The 19,910-nt window shown below is 41.2% G+C and overlaps 1 protein-coding gene across 11 annotated transcripts in view; it reads left to right on the forward strand.

The window, feature by feature from the left end:
• Positions 1–19,259, forward strand: part of sanbr (SANT and BTB domain regulator of CSR) — a 730,291-nt gene extending 711,032 nt beyond the window's left edge. For 6 of the 11 annotated variants that reach the window (XM_087991422.1, XM_087991423.1, XM_087991421.1 and 3 more), the window contains 2 exons: positions 1,936–2,027; positions 14,227–19,259. In XM_087991422.1, coding sequence (XP_087847548.1) covers positions 1,936–2,027; positions 14,227–14,263 — 129 coding nt within the window. In that variant the 3' untranslated portion in view covers positions 14,264–19,259. The remainder of the gene's footprint in view (positions 1–1,935; positions 2,028–14,226) is intronic. The other 5 variants (XM_087991419.1, XM_087991418.1, XM_087991417.1 and 2 more) reach the window with 2 other exon arrangements.
• The last annotated feature ends 651 nt before the right edge of the window (positions 19,260–19,910 follow it).

Consider the following 19,910-nt stretch of genomic DNA (forward strand, 5'->3'; position numbering starts at 1 on the left):
TCACACTGTAAACATTTGCTATAAATTCTGTGTCTTACGATTTTATACTCCACAACTACCTGATGAAGGAGCAACGCTCCAAAAGCTAGTGCTTCCAAATAAACCTGTTGGACTATAACCTGGTGTTGTGTGATTTTTAACTTTGTACACCCCAGTCCAACACCGGCATCTCCAAATCACCCCTCCAGACTGATCTCATAACTCCGTGACTGGTAACTGCGTCTTCTCCACAATAACATTCAACACTGGACCCCCCCCCCCCCAAGGATGCATCTTCAATCCCCTACTGTTCTCCCTGTACACGCACGACTGTGTTGCCAAATTCCGAATGAGCGGCATCTATAAGTTCACTGACAACATCACTGTAGCTGGACAGTTCTCTAACAACAACAAGTACAGAAGGGAAATATAGAGGGTTTGGTGACATGCAATGAGAACAACCTCTCTCTCAACGTCGGCAGAACTAAAGACTTTAGTAAGAACGGAAGATAACATGCACCCATCTACATCAACGAAATAGACGATGTGCATGTGTGGAGAACCTCCAGTTCCGTGGAGTGACAATAACTGACAACTTATCCTAGATTTCCCATGTAGTTGCAACGGTCAAGAAGACACAACAATGTCTCTTCTTCCTCGGACAGCTCAGGAAATTTGGCATGTCCATAAGGACCTTCACCAACTTCTCCAGATGCACCATTGAAAGCATATTATCCAGGTGCATAATGGCCTGGTATGGCACTTGCTCTGCCCAAAACTATAAGAAACTACGAAGGTAGTGTGCGCAGCCCGGGCCATCACAGGAGCCAACCTTCCATCCAAGGACTCCGTTTACATGGCCCGCTGCCACAGAAAGGCTGCCAACAAAGACTCTTTGAGCCCTGTTAATGTAATGCTTCATCCTCTTCTATCAGGCAGAACATACAGGAGCCTGAACAAACGCACCAGTAGGTTTTTCCCAACCATTATTAGACTATTGAATGAATTCTCTAGCCTAAAATAATGCTTATCTTGCTAACGTTGATCTCTCTTGTACATCCTGTGGAATGTTACCTGTATGCCTATGTCTAAATCTTTTGTTCTATACATCTATGATCTGCCTGTACTGCTCATAAACAAAGGTTTTCACTGTACTTAGTACACATGACCGTAAATAAATCAATCAAAGTGAAATATCAGTAATTGGATAGATAATCAGAGGCCATATCAGGATCACCAATGTACAAGCCTCCTTGCACAGAATACCACAAGTAAGAGACAGAGGTGATCAGGCTCTGGTCCAGAGAATACTTCTGTTTTATCAGTTCCTGAACTAGGGTCCTATGGTCAAAAGTTGATCCTGGGTTCTCACTGTTTTCTCTGACACCCAAATCAGGGTTGTCCTTCTTATAGTTGTTGCTGCTGGATTTTCTCAATCACTGTGCGAGTTCATTCCTCTTTTATATCATCAGACTCTTCTTTCATATACCTGACGTGTCTCTGGTCACATGCTTTTTACCTAATTAACTCTAGATGATTTGGTCAAGCTATTATTGATCTAATCAGTTACCTGTGGAGCATTGTGTTAGATTATCTTGTATGGTTGTAACTATAATATTGTTTTCTGTTTTTTGTCTGCGTGACAGTCCGTTATGCTAGTCTATTACCTTTAAACTATTGCTACCCCTACTGCGTGCTGGTTAATTTGGTCAAGTTAGAGCTATATTTACTTATTAGTACCCTTCTGCTCGATAAAGACTTTGGAGAAAAAGGAACAGAAATATCTATCAGTGACGCTTTATGAAAAGTGTGGAAGGTGGTGCAAATGGAGTGTAAAAGCTAGTATGGTCCTGATGGATCTAAAGGCCTGTTTCTGGCTTGTAATAAAATATAAATGCAATAACGAAGTAAGTACATTATCTCTTCATTACTTTAAAATATATTTCATCTTTACAGTTTGCTGGTGGCATTTACTGCAAGTTGGAGTCCCAGCTTAAAGCCTGTCCACCAACATCATCTCGTCAGAATAATTCATCACAAAATGCGAGGTAAACTTGATTTCAAGTTATGTGGTTTAAATGAAGATTGCACATGGTACTTATTACTTAAAAATCTTTTAACTATGGCCTTCTAAAGACCCATTTTTGAAGCTGCACAACATTGTTTGCTGAGTTGAAACACAGACACACACACACACACACAAATGCATAATGAAGCACTTGAACAGTACAGGACATCTGTAATCATAATATGTTGCATGTAAAATGCATGCACTGTCCAACTGGGAAATCATGTTTCACTTGATTGAGTTTTTGAAGAAGATTGTTGAGGGCAGAGTAGTAGATGTGATCTATATGGACTTCATTAAGGCGTTCGACAAGATTCCCCATGGGAGACTGATTAGCAAGTTTAGATCTCATGGAATACAGGGAGAACTAGCCATTTGGATACAGAACTGGCTGAAAGGTAGAACTCAGAGGGTGGTGGTGGAGGGTTGTTTTTCAGACTGGAGACCTGTGACCAGTGGAGTGCCACAAGGATCGGTGCTGGGCCCTCTACATTTTGTCATTTACATAAATGATTTGGATGCGAGCATAAGAGATACAGTTAGTAAGTTTGCAGATGACACCAAAATTGGAGGTGTAGTGGACAGCGAAGGGGGTTATCTCAGATTACAACAGGATCTGGACCAGATGGGCCAATGGGCTGAGAAGTGGCAGATGGAGTTTAATTCAGATACATGCGAGGTGCTGCATTTATGGAAAGCAAATCATAGCAGGATTTATACACTTAATGGTAAGGTCCTAGGGAGTGTTGCTGAACAAAGAGACCTTGGAGTGCAGGTTCATAGCTCCTTGAAAGTGGAGTCGAAGGTAGATAGGATAGTGAAGAAGGCGTTTGGCATGCTTTCCTTTATTGGTCAGAGTATTGAGTACAGGAGTTGGGAGGTCATGTTGCGGCTATACAGGACATTGGTTAGGCTAATGTTGGAATATTGCGTGCAATTCTGGTCTTCCTATCGGAAAGATGTTGTGAAACTTGAAAGGGTTCAGAAAAGATTTACAAGGAAGTTGCCAGGGTTGGAGGATCTGAGCTACAGGGAGAGGCTGAACAGACTGGGGCTGTTTTCCCTGGAGCGTCGGAGGCTGAGGGGTGACCTTATAGAGGTTTACAAAATTATGAGGCGCATGGATAGGATAAATAGACAAAGTCTTTTCCCTGGGGTCAGGGAGTCCAGAACTAGACGGCATAGGTTTAGAGTGAGAGGGGAAAGATATAAAAGAGACCTAAGGGGCAACGTTTTCACGCAGAGGGTGGTACGTGTATGGAATGAGCTGCCAGAGGATGTGGTGGAGGCTGGTACAATTGCAACATTTAAGAGGCATTTGGATGGGTAGATGAATAGAAAGGGTTTGGAGGGATATGGGCTGGGTGCTGGCAGGTGGGACTAGATTGGGTTGGGATATCTGGTCGGCACAGACGGGTTGGACCGAAGGGTCTGTTTCCATGCTGTACATCTCTATGACTCTATAACTGTATTGATTACAAATCCTGGTCACAAGCAATCTTGGTTATTTTATTAATCATTGCAAATGGATAATAGTCACATCTGTGAAGTAGAAGTAATCACAGGCAATCTTAAAAGTGAAACCTGCAGACCAGTATTCACAAAAACAATTTAAAATCTCGTTGACTACACAAGGGCACAGAGCAGATTTTATTTCACCGGGATCTTTCAATATCATTCAAATGTGTGCCACGTAATCTTTGTATGCTGCTCAGTGCACAACTGGAGCAAGCAATGATGAATGCTGAAGAGCTAGGAGAGTTGCAGCGGTCTTCTGGGGTATAAGATTAAGTCTTTGAGCAGGAGGAGCCTCATCTTCTGCATGATAGACCACTTCTGCATCTGGTGTAACAAGCCAGACAGGACTCACTTGACACTTAATAACTGGGTGCAGTGATCACTCTTTCACTGAAATTTGTTGTTGATCAAAAAGCATTCAGACCCTGATGGTTCACAGAAGCAAATGTGGTTTTCCTTTGTTTTCTTTGAGAACAATGAAGATGTTATGCTACACTGGGCATTAGAGAAACTCCCTTACGATTTTAAAATGGGATGCTGCTAAGGTTCAGTAACTTCTGTAGCTTAGAATGATTGTCACAGAAGCAGATGGCGATGTACAATAGCAATGCATTTAAATGTGCAGTTGTATTTGCATTGCAGCTGTTCCACGTATTTGCCCTCATTTACCTTCCTTTCCCTTCCCTTACCTTCCACTACATTCACTGTGAAGAGCATCTCCTGTCAGGTAGTGATTGACCTGATTCATGTTGGGTTTTAAAAATGGCCAGGAATCTCAGGAGATCCCAAAAGTGGCAAGTACTTCTGTCATTGCTGAGCAGAGAATAATGCAAGGAATGGACCACCTGATGTGATTGTAATTTCAGAAGTGCAGGTAACCTGCAAAAGGGCAATTAGCATAAGATGTGGAATATATAACATTTCAAAAGCAATATTTCCCAAAACAATTTCAAACTAGACTATGAACAGCAGAGGTCCCAGCACTGATCCCTGTGAACACCGCTAATCACAATTCTCCACTCCGAAAAGCATCCTTCCACTGCTACCCTCTGTCTCCTATGACTGAACCGATTTTGTATCCATCTTGCCAGCACACCCCGTTGCAGGCTCTATTATTAATAAGTCCATTTGCTTCTAAATGTGTATAGATTTTGTCCCTGAGAATCTTCCAATAATTTCCCTACCACCAGTATGAAGCTCATAAGCCTGTAATTTCCAGGATTATCCCTGTTACTGTTAAACAATGAAACAACATTGACTCTTCCCCAGTCCTCTAGGACCTCACCTGTAGCCAAAGAGGACACAAAGATGCCTGTCAATATTCCAGCAATTTGTTCTCTTGTCTCCCTCAATATTCTGGGATAGATGCTATCTGAACTCAGGGATACACAACACCTCTTCCCTTTTAATAGCAACCTGGCTTAGAAATTCGACACTCCTTTCCCTGAAATGATCTCCACCAATTCCTTCTGTTTGATGAATACTGACACAGTATTCGTTTAGAACCTCACCTATGTCTTCTGGTTCCACACATAGATTTCCTCCTTTGTCCTTGAGTGGGCCAACCCTTTCCTTGGTGACCCTTGTGCTTTTTATGTATGTATGAAAAGACTTAGGATTCTCCTTAATCCTGTTTGCTAATGATTTTTCATGACCTGTTTTAGCCCTTCTAATACCTTGTTCAAGTTATTTCCTACTTTCCTTATATACTTCAAGAGCTTCATCCTCCTAGACCTCACGTATGCTTCCCTTTTCTTTTTGACCAAAGTCATAACATCCCTGGTCATCCAAGATTGATGTAGCTTGCCATACCTATCCTTAATTCTTGCAGGAACGAGCTGCTCCTGAACTCAATTACCATTTGAAATATCTCCACATGTCCGATGTGGATCTACCCTCAACCAGCTGTCTCCAATTTCTGCCTAACATTGTTGTAGTTCACCTTCCCCAATTTAACATCATCACCCAAGGAATGCTGATATCTCTATTCGTGTGTCTCTTAAAACTCACGTTGTTATGGTCACTAATCCCAAAATGCTCCCCCACTGATACTTCACTCACTAATTGGCCAACTTATTTCCCAAAACCAGGTCCAGTATAAGCCCTTTCCCGGTTGTACCATTTATGTACTGTGTCAAGAAATCTTCCTGAATGCTGCTGCATCCAAACCCCTAGCATGTAGTAAGTCCCAAAGGCCCAGTCAATATTGGGAAAGTTAATATCACCATCACAACAGCTCTGCTGTTTTTAGATATTTCCAAAATCTGTCCACATATTCTCTCCTCTAAATCCTGATGGCTGTTGGGAGGCCTGTAGTGTACCCCCAGCATTGTGATTTCATCTTTCCTATTCCTATGTCTTGCTACACAAGTCCTCTGATGTGTTCTCTCTCAGTATGATTGTGAAATAGGTAAAAACAATGACTGCAGATGCTGGAAACCAGATTTTGGATTAGTGGTGCTGGAACAGCACAGCAGTTCAGGCAGCATCCGAAGAGCAGCAAATTCCTGATGAAGGGCTTTTGCCCGAAATGTCGATTTTGCTGCTCCTCGGATGCTGCCTGAACTGCTGTGCTCTTCCAGCACCACTAATCCAATAACTGTGAAATACTCCTTCACCAGTAATGCAAGTCCTCACACCCTTTACATCCCTTTCTATCACACCTGAAACATCTAAATCCTGTCCCTCTTTCAGCCATCTCCTTAATCGCAATAACGTCATAGTTGTAATTACTAACCAAAGCTCTGAGTTAATCTACCTTTGCCTATTATACTACTTGCATTGAAACACATGCAGTTCAGACCACCTCTCCTGCTCTTTTCAGCAGCGTTTCCCTGCCTGTTTTTGTTCTTAATTACATTTGCCTTGGTTTCTATCTCTCCCTCAATTTTGACATCTTCTGCCCTACCCCTCTGGTTCCCATCCCCCGCCACACTAGTTTAAACCATTCCAACCACTCTACCATATACCCCCACCTCTGCCAGAACCGGTCCCATTGCCCCATGAATCTGAAACCCTCCTCCTCACATCATCTTTTTAGCCACGTGTTCATCCTATATATCCTGCTGTTTCTACTCTGATTAGCTTGTGGCACTGGTAGTAGTCCTGTGATAACTATCTTAAGGGCATACATTTCAACTTTCTTCCTAATTCTCTATATTCAGCGTTTAGATTTCATGCTTTTTTAACCTATGTCGTTAGTACTAACGTGTACCATGACCACTAACTGTTTGCCCTTCCTCTCCAGAATGTCCTGCACCTATCACTAGGAAGGCAGCTCACCATCCTGGACTCTCATTTGAAGCTACAGAAATGCCTATCTATTTCCCTTATGATTGAACCCCCTATAGCTAAAACATTTCTATGCCTATTTCTCCCTCCCTGTGCAGCAGAGCCAACCATGGAACCATGAATTTGCTGCTCTTGTTATCCCCTGAGAGACCATTCCCCTCAACAGTATCCAAAACGGTGTATCTATTTTGCAGGGGAATAGCCACAGAAGATTCCAGCACTGCCTGCTAAGCCCTCCCACTCAGCCTGGTGGTCACACATTCCCTTTCTACCTGTGGAGTCTGAGACTGTGGCATGGCCACCTCTCTATGCATGCTGTCTATTGGTGTTCCTGATGCCCATTTCACTGCTGGCATCCCCCAAGGTTCAAGAAGATCAGATTTAACCTGGTGTGGAGCCTTCTTCCCATTAGCAACTCTGCTGCAGCTATCCCTGTGGTTGTATGAGGGGTGGTCTGATAATCAAATAAGAACTGTGAGAGTCCACCCCCCCCCCCCCCCCAAAAAAACACCAATTCCCCTCCCTCCATATTTGATGAATAAACTGTATGCACATCCAAGTATTTTGAGTGGGCACCACAATGACTGAGAACATTAAGCCCATGAAAAGGGTCAGCATGGTTGACATGTAACTGAATGCAGGATTTACCCAGTCATTCCCACAAATGTGGGGAGCTGCTGATGGTAATTTTTTCCCTTGGTGACACTCTGGGCAATGCCCCCACCAACATGGCTATGTCTGCATCCAACCCTGGCCACCAAACATAGCTTCCCACCAACATCTTCATTTTGGATATTCCTGGATGACCTTGATGGAGTATCTGGCAGCAACCTTTGCTCGAAACAATCATTCTTGCTCCCTTTAATAAATTGCAATCCTTTACAGTGATCTGGTCTCACGGGATCTAGAAACATTTCGGTTCTGGTTATGATGGCTGTTTCATTTTCCCCATCACTACCAGCTGATTACCAGGATAAGATCTTTTTGTGTCCACAGTCTGATATTGTTTGTGGTGACCAGAAGGGTGTCCAGAAAGTTGGAAACAAAAACAGACTCTTCCAATAGCTGCATGATTGGTGGTGTATCTGCCAGTGGGAGATCACTCAAGGCTTCTGCATTTGCTACTTGGGTGGTATGGCCTTGTCATCTTTGAGTTGTCTGAGTAAGGGTTTACAGTCTGTTATTATTACAAATTTATGTCTATAACGGTATTGCTGGAACTGTCTCGCACTAAAGATGACTGCCAAACCTTCCTTCTCGTTTGGGCATATTTGCGCTCTGTATCAGCCAAAATCCAAGAAGTGTATGAAATTGGGTGTTCTTCTCCATTCGGCCATCTGTGAGCCAACATTACCCTGATACCGTGTGGGGAGGCATCAGTGGTCAGCACCAGATCTCGCTTGGGCTCATAGTGTACCAACACCTTTGACAGTGATAGCTGCTTCTTCACTTCCCTAAAGGAAGACTTGTCTCCAAGGTTGTCCCTTTGTCAATAACAGATTTAAGAGTGCCAGGGTAGAGGCCATGTTACAAATGAACTTTCCATTATAATTTACCAATCCAAGGAAAGACCTAACCTCTGTTACAGACTTGGGAGTCAGGGCACCTTTGATCACCCTCATTTTGTCTTCCAACAGGTATAACCCAGTCTTGTCAACGCTGTAGTTCAAGTAGGTCACTTGAGGATCCTGAATATACATTTTTCCCTTTTAAGGTGTACACCCACCTTGGAAAAGTGTCTAAGGACTACATCTAAGTTTTGTAAATGCTGTTTATTGGTCTTCCCTGTTATTAGCACATCATCCAGATACATGGCAACTTGGGGTAGACCTTATAAAACATTCTCCGTAATCCACTGAAAAATGGCACAGGCTGATGATACCCCAAATGGCAGTCTCATATATTGGTACAAATCTTTATGGATGTTAATTATAGCATACATCTGGGAAATCTTATCTAACTGCAGTTACAGGCATGCATGACTCATGGCCAGCATTGTGAGGGAAACCAGCTTTGCTTGTATGTCATCCATGCGAGGAATTGAGTATTTATTCAGCTGCAAGAAGCGGTTTGCTATTTTCTTTAAAATCCCCACAAAGATGGATTAACCTGTCAGTCTTCACAATTGGTACGGTTGGTGCTGCCCATTCCACAAACCGTACTGGTTTCATTATTCCTTTCCTTTCCAGCCTCCTGATTTCTGCCTCTACTTTTGCACATAATGGTGCTAGGTAGGCCTTGCAAAATCATGGAATTCCTTCTGGGTTAACATGCACAGTGGTTTTAGCTCCTACCTTCCTAAAAAACTTCCGTGGATTTAAATAGGGTTTCACTCTAGTTGAAAATGTTGAGCCAATCTAGGTGAATCTACCTCAACCAATTTCACCCTATCAAACTTGGACCCAAACCTTTTACTACAAGCAGGGGTAACTGAACCAGCTGCTTTTCAAGAAACCGGAACTGAAGTTATATCCCCAACGTAGATTCTCTGTCTAGCCGAGGTCTTATGCAAACTTAAGGGTTGGAGTCCAGAGCAAAATTTGTTAAAAACTGGTTCTGCAATGAGTGATACAGCCTTGCCAATTCCATTAGAACCGGGTGACCATTTAACCAGACATTTATTTTGATTGGTCCTGATTTGGATATTGCTAAGCAATTTAACTGTTCCAAACCAGATGTAGGTGTGCTTTCCTACTTTCTCCTGGATACCAGCCAATGTATTCTTCTACTCCATTCAGGCCTAATAGGGTTGTTTTGTTGTTTTAAGTCAGCAATTACAATGACTTTCCAGCCCAGGTCCTGGAGGAAATATTAACCATTTGGCTGGGGCTAGGGATTTTACTGTGCGCAGAGCTAGAGTCCCTCCATTCAGGATAAGCACGGAGTGAGGCTATGTAATTGCCTTCACTCAAGTGGTGTCCCCCAAGGTCAGTTGGCCTGGTGAGGGTATGCACATCCATCGACATACTCTGTAACCCATAGGCTCCACTTGCTGCATTTTCTCATGACAAAGCCAGTTGTAAGTGCCTGTTTGAAGTCCAATTGGGCTTCTGCTACCACCTGCTTTTGCATGGCTACATCATTAATCCCACATGCCAAATGGTCTCTTAGCATCTCATTAAAGGTTAAACCAAAGTCACATGCCTCTGCCAGTCATCTAAACCTCATCAAAAACCCCAACATTTCTCTGGTTCTTGAACTGCCCAGTAAAATTGATACCATCTCAGAATTAGAGAAGGCTTGGGGTCAGAATATTACTTCAGTAAATTTGTCACCTCTTGAAAGGATTTAGTAACTAGTGCCTCAGGAAACATTAGACTCCAAATAACTGAAAAAGGTGTGGATCCACAAGCTGTCGGGTGAATTATTCGTTGGTTTACATCTACCCCAATGTCATTTGCCTGGAAAAAATACTGCATCCTTTCCACATACTAGGCCCAGTATTCAGCAGGATCAAACAAGTCACAGTTCCCAAATAACAACATGATGCCAGAAATGCTAACCCCAACTCAAAGACGACCGTTGCAAGTGTTGTAGTAACATTAATAAAACTTAAATTTAGAAGCAAGTCAATCAAATTTATTAAATCAAAAGCTTTTGGGAGGGGCAATGTGATTCTGACCCTAACCGTGGGACTTGACCACGCCGTCTCTCCCAGAACAACAGATACAGCAGTTTTATTGTCTGGATGACATGTACAAAAAAAGCCCACAAAGGATGGTTTCTTGTGTTCTGTGCATGCGCACGCAGCGATTGCTGTTTCCGGGAATGGCATACACGTCATTGTGTTCTGCAAGTATTTCTTGTTTAGTTATTTATTCTTTAATTAGTTTCTGTTTTCAGTCCCTCTTTGTGATCTGAGACATGTGGGAACAGAATGAACAGACCACCTACGTCCAATAATCTTCAGTGGACCCAGAAAGGGGGTAGAGGCTAGCACCCGGCATAATTCTCGCTGTCAATACTTTACAACGTAAGGACAGCCATAATAATGCAGTAAGCATTGACAATATCAGTGAACATGAAGAAGGCATGCAAAAGATACGAACTCCAAGATACACCTTGTAGCCATTCCTCGCCACCCCAGGGGGATTGTAATCATGAAACTGTTTGCCTTTCTGCCAGATTTTATCAGCCTCCAGGCAGATGTGATTCGCTAGGTTAGTTATTTTGTCCGAGGCGTCCAAAATGTACGTGCAGCATTCTAGGATGATAACAGCTCAGGTTGCACTGTGTGCCACTAGTACATCGTCAAAGGCCAAACAGTTCTGCAACACAACAGTACAGGTGGCAACAATCTCAGCCGACACTTCAGAGCTGGCCATACTAATGGCTGCAAAGTCATCAGCAATCTCATTAGCCAACCTTTCTAAGGTTAAGGCCATATTGATCAGTTCCGTAGCAGCCTTAGCAGTCCCATAGGTGGTGAAGGCGATCATAAAGAATTGTTCAGTCTCAGTGATGGACCAATTGGATCAAAGTAGGTGTATGTTGGAATGAAGGCAGAGGGATCGTTTTACCAGTACAGAGGAAGCTCAATTATCCGAATATCAATTATCTGAATTTCGGATTATCCGAAGAAAATCTCAAGGTCCCGATAGAAACATTACATCAACTGATTGCGTCTTCTGTTTACAATGATTAAAATCAAACACGGCTTACTGAAATGCTGCTGAGAACAGTCCTGGGCATCAATGGGAGCCTAGGCAGATGGGGCGGGCATGTGACGGATGGGGGGGAGACAGTGGGGATGGAGTTGGACAAGATTGGGGGTAGACTGGGGTGTGTTGGTGGGGGTGGGGTTGGACAGGGTGGGGGGGCGGATGGGGGGGCTGACGGGGACGACGGCAAGGCGGCCGAGTCAGTGTTGGACGGGGTGGGAGGCACACACATGGTGTGCTACTGCCTAGTCTCCTGAGCAGGGAGTGGACTTAGCAAGTGCTCGCTATGTCAATCCCATTGAACTGATGGAGGGGTGGTGTTTGCTGAAGGCTTCAGCAATGCTGCAGGTCCCTTACAGCAAGTGTGTCTCTGCTCAGAAACAAACTCTGAGACAGCATGGATTTAGTTGGTGGCAAAAGAACAACCTCCGATTTTGCCCTTCGCATGTTATAAACTGTGCGTAATTTTCCCGTATTTAACATTTTTACGAGGGTGTGTTTGGTATGCAAGACTATATTCCCTGTCATCAGAATAAGCTCACTCACCCTCACAGCCCATGCAGAACAGTCTAAAGCAGCCATACATCTGGGCAAGCCATTCATAGAACATAGAACATAGAAGAATACAGCGCAGTACAGGCCCTTTGGCCCTCGATGTTGCGCCGATCCAAGCCCACCTAACCTATACTAACCCACTATCCTCCATATACCTATCCAATGCCCGCTTAAATGCCCATAAAGAGGGAGAGTCCACCACTGCTACTGGCAGGGCATTCCATGAACTTACGACTCGCTGAGTGAAGAACCTACCCCTAACTTCAGTCCTATATCTACCCCCCCTTAATTTAAAGCTATGCCCCCTTGTAATACCCGACTCCATACGCGGGAAAAGGTTCACACTGTCAACCCTATCTAACCCCCTAATCATCTTGTACACCTCAATCAAGTCACCCCTAAACCTTCTTTTCTCTAATGAAAACAGCCCCAAGTGTCTCAATCTTTCCTCATACGATCTTCCTTCCATACCAGGCAACATCCTGGCAAACCTCCTCTGCACCCGTTCCAGTGCCTCCACATCCTTCCTATAGTATGGCGACCAAAACTGCACACAATATTCCAGATGCGGCCGCACCAGAGTCTTATACAACTGCATCATGACCTCAGGACTCCGGAACTCAATTCCTCTACCAATAAAAGCCAGTACGCCATATGCCTTCCTCACTGCACTATTTACCTGGGTGGCAACTTTCAGAGATCTGTGTACATGGACACCAAGATCCCTCTGCTCATCCACACTACCAAGTATCCGACCATTAGCCCAGTACCCCATCTTTTTGTTTTTCTTCCCAAAGTGAATCACCTCACACTTAGCTACATTGAATTCCATTTGCCACCTTTCTGCCCAGCTCTGCAGCTTCTCTATATCCTGCTGTAACCTGCCACATCCTTCACTACAGGACCACCATTCACTACGGGACCCTCAGCAGCATAAGAGTACCCTATAGGTCACCTTTGTTCGCCATGGAGCTGCGTTACTACTGCTTAGTAAAAACCTCCCTCTTCGTTGCAGTAAATGTGGAATTCTTTACTAGCATCTGGTAATCCCAGTCCCGGTGCTGAGATTAACTCCACTTTCAGTTTTGTATAAGAGTCGTCTTGCTCCAGCCCCCAGTCAACAGGGCCTGTTGCAGGTTTACTCCCTTTTACCAATTGTTGTATGGGCTCGACCAGTTCGGCAAACTCAGGGATAAAGTTTCTGCAGTAATTAAACAAGCCCAAGACCTTTCTCATACCATGGACTGTTACGGGCCATGGCATCTGTTGTATAGCTGGCTTCCTGTCTGCAAGCATTTCTTTCATGCCTTGGGAAATTAAATGTCCCAAGTAAAGAACTCTAGTTTTCCCAATGTGAGCTTTCTCTAGCTGGCTTTTAACCCTCTGTCCTGCAAGTGCTTCAGGACTAAGTATAGCACCTCCTGATGTCTTGGTTTGGATTCAGAAGCCAGGAGGATGTCATCGATATATTGGACTATTATACTGCCATGTGGCAGGTCAATCTCCCTGAGTACGTCACTCATTATACAGTGAAAGATGGCTGGACTATTGTGGAATCTCTAAGAAAGTCTTGTCCAAATATACTGTTTATCATCTGTCAGCCAGGGTTCCCTCATTGGTCTGTTAACCACACTCTACCACCTAACTGACCTCATTGCAATCACTACACTCTGCAATGTGATCTGAATATTTCCCCTGTCCTGAGCTGACCTACCATTTGTCGCCCTATATTCTTCAGTTAACCAACCGTCACCCAATGCCCTCTCCTATCCATATGATATCCCACCCTCACCCAATTACGTTCCCTTTATAGCTGGTCAAAGTGCCTATTAGACTTTTATATCCTATAATATGTCACTTACTGTGGTAAGAAGGGTCATGCTTTGGATTCCCTCGTAAATTTACTTTGCAAGGATAATCGAGGTACCCTCTGCATTGCACAAGATGCTCAGTTCAGAAGTTTTGGGCCAGAAATGCAGAAAGAGAAAAGGTGATCTGACAGTGTTTGCCACTTCTTACCATGTGAATTATTATTTTTGTACCTTCAGCTGAGAAAGGTGACTAACCTGAATAGGCCAAAGAAGTGCAATAGAGAACTTTATGTCAGAACCAGAGAACAAATGGACTGAATTTGTTTTATTTTCTTGAACCTAGGTCCAAAGCCCGCTTTTCACAGATGCGTCCAACATAGTGGATTCCAAGAACTAAAAAGGATGATTCTTTGATTTTTTGAGATGATTAATTAATAAATACTGAACTGCATCATAATTTAAATCTGCATGTATACTTGCATAATTAAATATCTATACATGTACAACCAGCTGATGGTTTTCCTAATTTTGCAGTGGTATATACTTGAACCATATCAGATAGATGCAACCACATTAATTCCACTTATTATGTTAGCTGTTCTGCATCTATTAGTATTCAGATTAGTTCAGATAGCTTAATTACATTTATGTCATAAATTTGTACCTTTTCCTACTTTCAGTGTGGCTTTTCTGGTTGTCCAAAACTACAGTGAATTAATTATTAGAACTGTGAACTGCAGTTTAGTAATTCTCCTACTATTACTCAATGTTAAAAAGCTTGAACTTGCAAAATTCTGAAACTTAAGTTGCTGGACAACTGATCCTGAAACAAAATATCTTAATTTGAGAAAACTGGTTAGCAGCCATCATGAATTTAGAAAAGTGGATTCTTTGTTTATAGCTACCCAAGGTTCTTGTGGCTGTGTAGTACCTTTCCAGATATCCTTGAAGTGATATGATCTAGACCTTTATTTATAGAGAGATTGTTTTCATAACATCCTTCTTTGTTTTTAAACTTCAATCTCAGTTTATGAAATCTAAATATTGGTACTTTAAAATTCTTTGGAATTCAATTTTGTACTGTAATTTCTGAAATAAGTTTTTGGGAATTTTAAAAGCCATTTCTGACATTCTGCACTTAAAATAGCTTATACAATGTAATAAAGTCTATACCCTTTTAAGGGCTTCTAGTAGACTAGATACCAATTTTAAAGATACAAGTTATGAAAATAAATACATGGAGGAATACATGCTGTCTTCATTTATATCACTATAAGTATGAAATTGTTTAGTGCAGAGGATTAGAAAATAATGGAGATGTATATCGAAGAACTTTAAGATCGAGTTTTGAATTGCAGTCAACTGTCTTTCCACACAATGTGCTTTATGTTGCATATTTGTTGATTGCTTAAAGTGAAACTTGCATTCATGCTTACTGTATATATTTTCTTTACACACAAACTACATGGTTGACAATGAAGAGTGACTTCCTCAATAAAATGTAAAATAAACGCTGTGGTACCATAGAATTTTCAATAATATGGTGTTTCAGAAAATCAACACAATGAAACTATCTGAAAACCAAAAATGTTTCATTTGAGCAATCAGGAGGCCAAAGCAATTACAATAGCTTTATGTATTTTGGAGTTTACCCAAAAGCCCAATTTAGTACTTCATTTAGATGTCAGTTTTGATAAACTGTATATTTTCTTTATTCTGTCAAAACTGATTCAACAACAATAATTTTGTTTAGTTATTTAAATAGTTTAAGATACTTACCTATCGTGATGTTTTAAAACGGATTATAAATGCAACTACTGAGGAGTCGTGTTGAAGCTTATTTTGACTGACGTCATTCGATCTATTTCTAAACTTCAAATATTTTGGCATAGTTGTCAAACCGTCTGATATTGAACAAAACCTTGCTGTATCTCAGTGAAATATAGTATTAGTTAATTTATGCAATTTCTCGAATTAATTTAATTGTTTGCTGTGGTTCTGTTTTTAAAATTCCACCATTCCATCATTGTAAAAAGTCTTTTATGATGTTTTCAGTGTTGAGGTTTATGTGAAATATTCTGCATTATATGTAAGAAGCACTCACCATGGTTTTTTAAAAAACCTTCTATGTATTATGTACCTGTGAAGTCTCGTGCATGAACAGATTGCTACCTTTTCATTTTTTTGCAAAATTGCAACAAATTTTAAAATGCATTTGAAGTACTAGTATATCTTCTTAGCATACTTTGATTTGCAAGCGGAAGTATGCTGATATTTTGAGTATCCTATTCTCTCCAAACTACATTGTTGACAATATTTCTCTCAGGAGCAAGTGCAAGTCCAGTGGATAATCTGATATGGTTGATAGACTGGATGTGAACAATTTAATTGCATTAATTGAGTCTGTTATCCTTTTTATCTGATTCTTTATCTTCCTGGAGGTTATAGTATGACAATAGAGCATGATTCTAACCAAATGCATGAATTTATGAAACCAACTCTACAAATGTTCAAGCAGGAACAGATTTTGGAATCTATACTGAAAACAACAAATGCTGGAGATCACAATGGGTCAGACATTATCCATGGAGAGAGAGCAAGCTAACGTTCTAGGTCTAGATGACTCTTCATCAGAATATTACTTGTTATGTTCTCCCATTTCTTTCCTTTCTTTTAGCTTTACTTGTTCCATTCTCAGCCACCATATCCGCTCTACCCACCCCCCCCCACCCAAGTTTCAAGTCTGCTGTTCTCACATTCAATCACTTAATCTGAACTATCAATATCTTTTCTCCACCAGCACTCCACACCCCACCACCACCCCCCTCCAAACTATTGTATAAATGCTGTCCCCATCTACAATTCACTTCAGTTCTGATGAAGAGTCATCTAGACTTGCTCTCTCTCCCCATGGATACTGTCTGACATGCCATGTTCTCCAGCATTTGTTGTATCCCTACAAATGTTCAGCCATTTAAGTGTGGGAATATCATAGCAGAGCTGATCCTCATCTAAATGTACACAACCATGGACTTTACCAGAAAAGTGGTATATAGTGGGGCTACCAATGATCCAACTACCACAAACTAACTCAGAACAGAACTGACATTGCATCTTTGACTTTTCTGATCACATGGATTCATGAACCCTCGATTATCCAAAGGACATGGGCAGGGTGCATTTGGTTCACTTAATCAAATTCCGGATAATCGAATGTCGAATAACATAGTTTAACCAAGCATCGGGGCCTTGCGATCATGCCGGATAATCCGATACAGAGGAACCTCGATTATCCGAACAAGATAGGCGGGCACCATTTCGTTCAGATAATCGATTTTAGATTAAACAGGGGAAGCCATACTGATCTAATGCTGTGCTCTACCAGAGAATTGTTTAAATCTATAATTTTAATGAGTCAGCCATTTAAACAAACTAGTCTTTTCAGTCTGCAAATTACAGGTTAAACCCTTACCATGAAATTCCAGCATTGAACAAGATCCCAAACAGCATCTACGATCGCTAGACCATTTACAGTATCGGTTTCTGGAAACTCAGTATCGCGATAGAAAGACAAAAGCCCCGCCTCACGCATGCGTTTACATTCTTGGCCTTTTTTTTAAATGAACGGCCCGGTAAAGTGCTGGGAATACTGTAAAAGACTTACTTTTGCAAAGGGCTGTGTACCAACCCTTACCTAAAAAATATCCAGTCACTGCTACTTGAGCTGCTTGTGTTTCTTTGTTTTTGCCAGCGTTTTCACATGTTCCTCAGTAGAGGTAAAGTGAATACACTTACATCTTTGATGTAACATTTTGTGGGACCTTGAAATCTTCTTCAGATAACCCGATATTTGGATAATCGAGCTTTCTCTGTATGTGAATAATCGAGTGTCAGATAATCGAGTTTCTTCTTTATGTGGTACATCTGTCCATTATCCAGTTCTCATCATGAGAGCTCAGTTCACTCCTGATATTTGTATTTTCAATCACCCTTCTCATGCATGTTTTGCGACACTTCTGAAGCAAGTGGGACAGCTGGTATATAATTGATCACGCACATCACATGTTGGCAGTCAAATTATCTGGGGTCTGTTTGTCAAAATTTCAGTAAGATTAATTTAAAAATATTTAACTATTGTATATGCAAGACTCAAATAGAGATTTCCTAAAGAAAGTTTATTTTTTCAGCTGCAGAGGATGTGTAGTGTACAACGATTCTATTCCTGTAGAATTCTACTTTTGATAAACCTCTTGTTTTTTTGCAATGAAGGTCTCATCATAATTTCTATCTCTCATCTTCCTGCATTAAAGTTGTAGAACTGTATGATTAGATTAGATTACTTACAGTGTGGAAACAGGCCCTTTGGCCCAACAAGTCCACACCAACCTGCCAAAGCGCAGCCCACCCAGACCCATTCCCCTACATTTACCTCTTCACCTAACACTACGGGCAATTTACCATGGCCAATTCACCTAGCCTGCACATTTTTGGATTATGGGAGGAAACCGGAGCACCCGGAGGAAACCCACGCAGACACTGGGAGAATGTGCAAACTCCACACAGAGAGTCGCCAGAGGCGGGAATTGAACCCGGGTCTCTGGCGCTGTGAGGCAGCAGTGCTAACCACTGTGCCGCCCACCGTATGTTAACCAAACAGCTCTATGATTCTGGAAAGAATTCTCTAAAATATTTATGGTAGGTTAGGATATCTGATCGGCATTCACGAGTTGGACTGGAGGGTCTGTTTCCGTGCTGTACATCTCTATAACTCTGTAAATCCTCTATCCATGAAATCACAAATCACACATTCACCTATATGTGCCAAAAAACATATTAACAAAAATCAGCATCCATGGGCAAAACTGGCATATCTGCAATTTCTAACCTATTTTTAATCAGTTGTGCATTCACAAATTTCATCATCTGCAAGGGTTCTATTCCTGAAAACCTTTACAGATACAGAAGAATGATTGTATAAATTTTCAGTTTGATCATAAAATCTGCTGTCTTAAAGCTCTCTATTGGAACAGGAACAGCTTAAGGTCATTTTCAAGGGGACTGGAAGTAAGTAGCAATGCAGTTCAGTAAACTGGTTTCCCCTCATAGCTTAGACTTAAATGAAGACTCAGTTAGTGTTAAGAAGAGTCTCTTCTAGTTAATAGCTCTAAGAATCCAATGTAAAATTATATAATCTTGTGTAAAATTGATTAAATGAAATGCATACAATAAATTGTTGGATTTCTCCACAAAGGGTGATTGATCAAATCAGACATTCTTAGAAGTGCATAATTAATATCATAATGTTTTAACCCAAGAACATTCAGTTTTTCATATTAAAGCATATGGTTGAATGTATTATTGCAGCTATTGAAAGCATAAAATTACTTTAATGCAAATTGTAAATATTTGCTATACCCAAATTATTCAATTTTATTGCCTTGGTGTAATACAAACTTGAATTTAGATATCAAATTTGAAATTTGCTTCTGAAATAATGTAATATACTTAGACTTTCCAAAGATCATTCACTTTTATTCACATTGTAAAAGTCTATTTATTTGAAATTATTTGAAGCAAAATATATTGCTAAAATTACTTTGTCAATTCTCCTCTGTACTCAGATACTCAGTTAACTGAGTGCTTGCATTGCAAGCAGGTTTTTAAATGAACAGAACTGTGAAAGGTAGTGGCAACAGAACAGCTAAAGGCTACATGAAGGATAAAATAGAAGAATGGAACTGGGCTTTAAACGTTTAAGTCAGCAATATGAATTATTTACATAGGATGGCATGAGATGTTTATTATCCAAATATGGAATGTCAAATCATGATGCACGGATAAATCATAACTACCTTTCTCTAATGCTTCCTTAATTAAAAATTATTTGTATAAGCTAATCTCACCAATTGTTGGCTCACATGAAAATGAGTCTCTTATCCAGATCACAAGGGGATACAATTGTTACATTCCTGAATTATGCTGTCATACAAGGAGGTATAGAAAATTGAGTCAGTTTGCACATCATTA

The sequence above is a fragment of the Chiloscyllium plagiosum genome, unplaced genomic scaffold (genome assembly GCF_037043375.1).
Source record: "Chiloscyllium plagiosum isolate Xiang-an unplaced genomic scaffold, Cpla_swu_hap1 HiC_scaffold_10, whole genome shotgun sequence".
Lineage (NCBI taxonomy): Eukaryota > Metazoa > Chordata > Chondrichthyes > Orectolobiformes > Hemiscylliidae > Chiloscyllium > Chiloscyllium plagiosum.